This window comes from Xenopus laevis, chromosome 2S, assembly GCF_017654675.1.
Source record: "Xenopus laevis strain J_2021 chromosome 2S, Xenopus_laevis_v10.1, whole genome shotgun sequence".
In the NCBI taxonomy this organism is placed as follows: Eukaryota; Metazoa; Chordata; class Amphibia; order Anura; family Pipidae; genus Xenopus; species Xenopus laevis.
In genome coordinates this window covers 117,313,909-117,323,234 of record NC_054374.1, presented here as the reverse complement: position 1 = coordinate 117,323,234, position 9,326 = coordinate 117,313,909, and the positions used below count along the sequence as shown (strand labels likewise).

At 37.4% G+C, this 9,326-nt stretch overlaps 1 protein-coding gene across 1 annotated transcript; it reads right to left on the bottom strand.

Annotated features, from left to right (window-relative positions):
* Window positions 1–5,338: 5,338 nt before the first annotated feature.
* Window positions 5,339–8,289, bottom strand: kctd12.S (potassium channel tetramerization domain containing 12 S homeolog). The gene has a single exon (XM_018249907.2). It carries the CDS (start codon window positions 8,109–8,111, stop codon window positions 7,137–7,139), a length of 975 nt encoding a protein of 324 aa, XP_018105396.1. The 5' UTR covers window positions 8,112–8,289; the 3' UTR covers window positions 5,339–7,136.
* Window positions 8,290–9,326: the final 1,037 nt, after the last annotated feature.

Sequence of the window (9,326 nt, the reverse complement as noted above, 5' to 3'; positions counted from 1 at the left end):
TAGGCTGTGCAAAATAAAAAATGTTTCTAATATAGTTAGTTAGCCAAAAATGTAATGTATAAAGACTGGAGTGACTGAATGTGTAACATAATAGCCAGAACACTACTTCCTGCTTTTCAGCTCTATATCTCTAAATTAGTCAGTGACTTGAAGGGGGGCCACATGGGACACAACTAATCAGTGAAAAAGCAAAAGCAACAGTTATGACCCATGTGGCCCCCCTTCAAGTCTCTGATTGGTTACTGCCTGGTAACCAATCTGTGTAAACCAACAGAGCTGCAAAGCAGGAAGTAATTTTCTCTTCTGTTATGTTACACATCCAGTCACTCCAGCCTTTATACATTACATTTTTGCCTAACTAACTATATTAGAAAAATGATTTATTTTGTAAATTCTCTTTATTTACTAGTTTTTTTTTATACTGAACAATTCCTTTAATGGACATGCAGCTACCTAATAGGAGACTGAAGCAACAGACACAGGAAGCTTTATTGGAGAGGAGCCTAAAGACAAACTCAGCATCATATATAAGGCCAGGTCAGATCCAAATAGGCAATCTAAAGCTGCTCAGCATTAGTATACCCCTGTACTGAACAGAATTCTGGAGGGAATTCTGAAGTCATAATGCTTTTTAATTTAATATCTAAGAAGGGTCACTAGGTCATTTCTAAAACTGGACACAAATGTCTTATGCTATATTAAAAATGTGTACGTCTGTAACTTTGCACATGCCCAGTGTGCTCTGGGCTGCTAAGAAGCTAATCATAATGATCATTGTAAATCATCAAGCAGAAAATAAAGTTTAGATGTCATATTAGATGATGTTACAGGACTGGTTATTACTGTATATTCTGATGCTAATTGCACTGGTTTCTGAGCTGCCATGTAATGTGAATCTGAATTAATTAGTAGTCAGTACATGTGACAAAGGGTGGAAGTGGTCAAAACACATAAGACCCGGCCTTGTTTTTAAGCAGAGCACAGTTAATTGTATTGGAAACTTGAGTTGCTGTCCACTACTTTTCATGGTATGTAATGAGAATCAAAATTATTCTTTAATCAGCCCTATATTGTGACAATTATATTCTATATATTCAGTTTATTGTGCGTCAGTCCCTAAGTTCAGTAACTGACAGCGGCACAGAGCATGTGCAGTGAAACAGCAGAAAAGAAGATGGGAATCTCCAGAGGTCATATTTGGAAGCACAGGTCTTCACTGCTTAATGGATGTGTTGGGCTGGTACAAAAGCCCAGAACATCATGTGCAGCATTTCTAGCCTGTCCAGTCTATAGAACACAGATGAGCAAAAAATATTCAGTGACATGTTTTTTTCAACCCAAATTAATTGTACCGTGTACTATGAAAGCAATTCACAAAAATAAAATGGCCTATAATAAGTTTTATGTCACCCTCCTGCCCACAATTGATGCACTACAGCTTTATAGGGGCTGAAACACATACAAAAATGATGGGTTCAAGGTGTAAGGACTGTATTGGAATCCAGACTTGCTATTTATATATAAAGATACCTTCAAAAAATGTTTTTCTAATTTCACTAGAAAACTAATTACATCTACTCTGTATACTGTAACAAAGGAGAGTGCTCAATGTGGGTGTTCACAAAAAGCCTTCTTTCAAATCTAGTAAGGAATTGTAAAGACCTAACACAATGTGATGCAATAATGCAGCGGAAAAGGCATTTCGAAAATTGCAATTATGAAAGTGTTCCAAAAAGCTTAGGGAGAACGTTTAATGAAATGCACATTTTTAAATACCAAACCAAATATTTCACAAAGGACAACATTGCCATTAAAAGCTGCAAGCAGAGGTATCATATATAAATAAGTATCGTATTGTTATTAGTGATCAGATTGGCTTTGTGTAGAATAGGTTGTGTCAGACAAAGCTGATATATGATGAGATTAGTAAGAAGTTGGACAGCGGGGGAGCAGTAGATATGATCTATTTATATTTTGCCAAAGCATTTGATACAGTGTCCTATAAATGTCTGCTTTCTAATCTAAGGTCTCTTAGGCTTAGTAAAGGTCTTTGTACAAGAATAGGATACGGGCTAAAGGATCAGGTACAGAGGGTGGTTGTGAATGGTACATTCTCTCTTTGGAGTAAGGTTGTTAGAGGGGTCCTGCAGAGTTCAAATTTTGTCCACTTTTATTTAACTTTAATGACATAGGGGAAGTTATTATAAATTATGTATCAGTGTGTACAGATGACACAAAACTGTGTATTACAATTAATCTATCTAATGCTTTATTTACCAGTAGGTCCTTCCAGTGAGGCCGTCCATTACAATTACAAGAAAGGAGGTTCCATTTAAATATTCAGAAAGGTGTGAATTTATGGAATTCTCTCCCTGGATCAGTTGTTCTGGCAGATACATTAGATAGCTACAAGAAGGAGTAGTATTGCTTTTTAACAAGTGAGGAAATACAGTGTGTTGTTGAAAATACTTCTTACTAGCAGTTCATTCAGGGACTGGTCCAGTTGTCATCTTGGAGTTATGAAGGACTTTTTTCCATCTCTGAGGCACATTAGGGAGGCTTTAGTGTTTTCTTTGCTTTCCTCAGCTAGCAGTTAGGCAGAATTTATATTGACATAAATGGTTGAACTTGATGGGCACGTCTCTTTATTCAACATGTCTTTATAAGTCTGTTGATTCTGCATGGCAAAATGTGGCATACCATTGTGCAAATCAACTTCTGTTTTATACATACTGCACTGACTGTAGCTCAGCTGTATCTGTAGCCACTTGTGTACATATACCTTAAGGCTTACTCAGCTCAGTGGTTTGTCCATTGGAGAGAACTGAAATGCATTCATGTGTGTTTGATGGTGTTATTTTCTGTTCCCAGATACATTTATTCTATACAGGCTTTTCGATCGTTCATTGAAGGTACATTTTGACCATTGACAATCCCTTTGCTATTATTAGCATATGGATGAATAATGGATAATAAGAATAAAAAAATAGCAGCAGTTTACAAATAAACAGTACCTTGTCGTAAGGTTATCAATCCCACCACTCATTGGCTTACCTTTTGTCCTGTGTTGTGAATTGCACTGAACCCTCCACCACAAATGGAAGCTCATGGGGGGAAAATTGTCTGCATAGAAACTAAGGGTTTGCATCCCTTTAGTGTAAGATTGTAACTTGTAAAATAAAAAAGCATAGAACATGTGAGGCCCCTTTTACTTGTTTCCATCAAATGTATTTACCTGGCAAAATCCTCAACTGCCTGTTACTGTGTGCTCCGAAATACAGTCATCCTATTGCTTGCATTACTGAACTGCTTGGCACTGATTACAATGAAATTAAAGGTCTGTGCAGTCACAAGAAGGCAGTGATTGCAGAAGATCAAACAGACCTAGATAAAATGAGCAGTGTACAACAACAACAACCGTGTCTGTGTATTATTTATTAGCGTTTCTGGCTTGAAATTGGCAATGAGTATCTCCTTTGCAAATGAAATTTGTCATGCTCGCTGGAGGAGGGCATTGTTAGATCTTGATAGTGCTCTGCCTTATTGCAGAGTGCCAAAAGAAAGATGTTCACAGTTTGAACTGGCTTCTTTTTAATGGATAAAATGAGACAACTGAAAACTACTGTATTTACTAAACATATATCTTTCTTTATTAAAATTAGAAACAGGACAGGAAACATATTACTTGTGGTATTTTATTATATTTGTAATTGGAAACAAAACAAAGCAGCCATGAATAGTCTAGATTATGCCTTGTTCATATAATTCAAGAACATCATGGTTGATTGGTATGCACAAGAAGAGTTCTGTAGTATAGTTTTCTACCACTGACTGCTTTGGATTTGGTACATTAGACTTTATACAGTCAGAAGCTTCTAAAGAACATTATTGATATATTTCATTCTTTATATTTTGTACATCTCTCTTTTTAAGCGATATATTCTAGCCTTCAGAATACTAATAATAACTAAACTGGATCCTGTTTGATGCTTTATATTATATACATGTAGATGTAGATCCTTTGTACTTTAACTGTGTGGGGTAAAAAGGTATTTACAGTACAAAGGAAGGGTTAAATTCATAACCCCTGGTAATGGATAGTTCCACTTTTATTCTGGGTGTATTGCAATCTATAGAACCAGATAATTATATAATAATAACAGGGATCTTCAACCTGCAGTTCTCCGTCTTCTATTGTACAGCTCCCAGAATTCCCCAACATGTTGAAGATCCGTGTTATAAAAAAAACAATGAAAAAAAGACTATATCAGATAGGTTGTCCTTTCCAGTGCTGTGCACACCTGGGGGCACATTTATCAAGGGTGGAATATCAAGGGTTAATAAACCCTCGAATTCGACCCTCGAATTTAAATCCTTCGAATTCGAACATCGAATTCGAAGGATTTAGCGCAAATCCTTCGATCGATCGATTGAAGTAAAAAACGTTTGATTGAACGATAAAATCCTTCGATTCAATTTAAGCGATCGATCAAAGGATTTTTCTTCGATCAAAAAAAGGTTAGGAAAGTGTTGGGGAAGGTCCCCATAGTCTAACATTGTACCTCGGTAGGTTTAAACTGCCGAACTATGTAGTCGAAGTATTTTTTAAAGAGAAAGTACTTTGACTATCGAATAGTCGAGTGATTTTTATTTGGAATCGTTCGAATCGAAGTCAAAGGTCGTAAGTAGCCTATTTGATGGTCGAAGTACCCCAAAAAATACTTTGAAATTCAAAGTTTTTTTCATTTGAATCCTTCACTCGAGCTTAGTAAATGTGCCCCGTGGAGTCCATATTCTATTCGAGAACAGGCTAAGCAAAGTTTAGCTCTACACTTGTTAATAACATCCTAGTACAAATGGTAGGAAATGAAGAGACATACAAAACATTGGATTGAAGCAGGAAACAATGGGAAGAATCCGCAATGAGTAGGCCTGAGCAAGGGGTCAGCCTAACTTATTAAACCTAGACGATTTCCATGTCTGTTTGTTTAGAGATAGCTATAATGAAATGGTTACAGTCTCAAAAATATTATTCATGAAATAAAACACTCTTCCAAACAAATTACAAAGACTACAAAATGAACGGGTTATGTTTTGTTAATCTGGACTTCTTTTGCTTAAGAAGTTTGCATTTTCTTATTGCTTCTATGAACTGTTGAATACAATAAAAAGAAGAAACTACACATATTTTTCACTGTCTCCAAATTTAGATTCTTGCAAGAAGAAAAGACATCACATAACCGCAGAAAACAGGGTTATATAGGGTGACAGACAGACATCTGCAATTCAATGCAGTTTCCTCAACACGGGATGGACAACAATGTCTGAGGCAAGCATATGTGGACAGAGTATTACTTTATTGCAAGAAAAATAGACTTTCATTATCTCCATGCTATAGCAGTCTTTGGTAAAGCCACAATTGCCTGAATTGTCCTAATCATTAAAAAAAAAAGGTTTTTAGCTCTCTTTCGTTATATGTTTATGTGCCATAAAATATACGATTCTGGTGAATGATGACATTGAATGTTTACAAATCATATTTGTTTTCAGACAACACACACATGACACAATTGCAGTGCTTCGTTCTGACCAAGGCCAGGCTTTAGGCATTGAACTAGAGATACAGTTTGTGTGTTACAGAAGTCATGTGAGTATTAGAAATGTTAACTGTGCTGCTCCTGGGCATACATTCTGCTGGAACAGTAGGTCATTTCAGTTGACGTCAAATAAATAAACATTTAATGAAAATCAATCTTCTGTCTCACTCTGTTAATGTTGCTCTTGTCTCTAATTAATTGTGACTGGTCTCCTGTCGTTCTCTATAAAAAGAGGATTGGAAATCAGGAGAAGTCCACTCTGGCAATATATTGTGACAAGACAGAGAATAACATTGGCTTCCTGCTGCTGCCAGGTTCCCTTAGGAGCATAACCATTGCAAAGCTAAAGCAGAGGGAAATATGCATTTTTGTATATTTCTCCATATTATCATAGTGGAATTTGATTTTTTTTTTTCAAATGATATTGCTCCTAGCCCTGAATGATGTTCTCCACAATTTCCCTTAGCCTTTTTAATTATGTTCTAATTACTTTCAGATGAATAGAGCATAAAAAATGCAGTAGAAGAAGAAATATGTTACTATCTATTATTGAAAAGGGAGCCAGCTCTAACCAGCTCCACATTAAACCCTCGGCATGAACACATTCAGCCTATTTACAGCACTTCCAATAAACTCGGTGGTGGAACAGTTCTCGTCTGTGGCTCTCTAGAAAATATACCAAGGTATGAAATCATCAAAATGAACCACAACCAAAACATTTTAAAAGAAAGGAAGGAGGTGTCTAGTCGAGGCCAGTTAGTAAAAATGTTTATATTCTTCAGGAAGAGTAATACAACTTGAATTAAGATTCATTTCCTTTCTGTAAGAAGAGACCACGGTTAAAGTGACCATATAAAATAAAGTTCATCTTTTGCCTTGAATAGTATCACATAGAGAGTACATTTTAGAAGTGACTGAGCATAAAAGAGAATGTGAAATGCTATTTTGCTCCTTATTTTCATTTTATCATTTTATAAAAATTTTTTTTACATACAGTGTGTTTTTGGTTATTTCAAAATAATTATTGTAAGTATATTTATTTGAGGGTGTATTAATATATGAATAAATGCTTCTGCATAGCATTGAAAAAACACTTTGAAATGCTTTAAAGCGGCAGATAAGAGCATCAAGCTTCAAATTCTTTTATACTTCCCTTAACTGACAAATATTCCGATCACATGGGTTATCTGGCAATACTAAAAGGAAGTTGGTAAAAGCTGTTTACTACCAAGTACACAACATTAATAAAGGGATGTCAAAGTTCTATAACAGAGTGGTATTACACAGAGTGCTAGAAACATACCTAAGCCAGAACTGTTGAAATCTGTTCAATCTGTTGCATTGTTTAGTTACCAAATGTTCTCTCTGTTCAGACCAAGCATATATATTTGAAATAAAAATAACAATGTAGCAGTTCACATGTGCCGTTGTTTAGTCTTTATTCGATATGAGGAAGAATTACCTTCTTTTTTGGGATCAGAAGATTAAATGGGTGTGACACTTTTTCTTTCTTTGCATTTCTCAGTCTATGGCAAAGTTTTAGTCCCTGCAGAAGACATACTCGGTGTAGCTTGTCCAGACTTTATCCTCACTCTGGTCATTGCTGGCGAAGGCACACGTTCCAGTGGAACTACATGCCACCATGTGGAAGCCAGATTCAGACAACTTGTCGAAGGCTTGTTCCAGGAAGTTGAACTTGAGGTAATACCTGGAAGTGTACCTCTCTGGTGGCCTGTCGGGATCTCGGCTTTCATTTAATGTCTCTCCAAAAACTTCCTTGGCCAAGGAAGTTTTGCCACACACTGTGATGCGAGCCACCCTCCTAAACTTGGCATCAGCTTGAGCCTCCCGTCCTATAGTATAAGACCCTCTATAGCCAACAGTTATGTACCCAGATCTTCTTCCTTCCAAAGACAGAGAAGGTGTGAGGCGTGGAACTGAGGCTGGGCTGCATGATGAGGAGGCATTGAATCTATATGGATCTAATGTAGGGGATGGAACCCCGGCTGCTGGAGATGTGGAGGCTGGGATAACAGCTGACTCTGGGTCAAGATCTTGTATAGCTGCAGGGGTTAGAAGTAAAGGTGGTTCTTCTCCCCCAATAGAGCTCTCTTTACTGACTCGCAGAGGATTCAAACGCTTCACCAGTTCAGGTAGCAGAAAGTGCTCTGCTTCTCTCTGTAAACGGCTTCTCTCAGGAAAGTAATCTGGTAGTACCAGCTGCAGGTCTCGTAGGTAATCCAGCACATAACGAAATAAGAAACCATCCCGGTCTAAAAAAAAGCGCCCTTTACTGTCCCGGGCCAGCTCTCCTGGTTTCTGTTGAGAAAACATGTGCCACAAGAGGGAATCTGGTACTGATACAAGAGTAGTATGACGGGTCACATAGACTTGTCCCCCAACATTTAGTTCCACAATCTCTGGAAACAGTGGATCAGAAGATTTGTTTCCCATACAAGCTCCACCACCACCTCCACCATTTGGTAATCCACGTGCGGTATCAGGTAAAGCCATGAAGACTGGGAGAAGGCAAATATCAGGATTAATATCCCCCTTTTAAAACACAGAAAGATATGAAATGGGTAAAAACACTTGAAAATAAAAGCTGTATAAATGTGTTCCAGAGAAAGGCACAGTTTCAGCTGGTTCTGTGCATGTGCAGCCAAGAGCTGACTTCGTGCCTCCGCTTCTCCTTGTGTCTCTGATTGAGAGAGATGGCGGGGTCTGTGTTTTTATGTGGAAATGTACACTAGAGGCGTGGGAGGGAGGAGGGGAACGGAGAGAGAGAAAGCCCAGAGACAGCTGATCACATACAAAAAGGGATGTGTGCACTACTGCTGTATTTGCATGCTTTACAGCTGTAACCCTGCTGTTACCCAGACAAATAAAACCTGCAAAGCACTGCAACTTCTTTTTTGTTATAAACCGTTATTATTTCAAGGCATAAAAAGTAACATTAGGATTCATTCATTCAAGCAGTCAACCGCTTCCTCTCATCTACCTTAAAGCACAGCCTTAGAACAGATATGTGCTGGGAATTGTAATTATAATGTATGAGACTGACATTCATGGAATAAGAGCATAGTCCATGTCTCCAGAGAGTGCCATAATACTGTACATCTAATACCTTCCTCAGTAGGACATGCACTTAAAAAAATACACTTAATAGTGCACTGCAAAACAAATATGACACAAACGTTAAATATTATCAGAGAAAAGTGGTTGAGAAATAGAGTTTAGATAAGCAATCATTTGTATAAATCAGCTAAAGAGAAAAACATCTTTCTGATAACATCTGAACCACAGACATAACTCAGCTACAGTATTTATAAGTCAGCAGAAAGCAAATCATGCCAGGCTCGTGACTGTAATCTTATCTACAAAATGTGGCTGGGCGCATGCCTCCCCTAAAATCTTGCAGCACTAGGCCCAGGTGTTTGTGACCCACAGAGCTTACCACTGATTTGACTTGATATCAACATTTTCAAAACACTTGTTTAACTGCTGCTTTGTAAGCGAAACCTTCAAATTGAGGGCTTAGTTTATCATTATAACTATATTTAATTATTTCTGTTTTGAACAGAAAATTAGTGCAACGCTCTCATATTGGTAATGATGCCCAGCAACATTGTGTGGAAAGATGTCATGATACACAGTATATTTTAAACAAAATTAAAGGGGTTGTTCACCTTTGAGATAACTTTTAGTATGATGTAGAGAGGGATATTC

Excerpts from the sequence above, each read along its gene's own strand:
- kctd12.S (XM_018249907.2), bottom strand. The coding sequence starts at position 8,111 with ATGGCTTTACCTGATACCGCACGTGGATTACCAAATGGTGGAGGTGGT.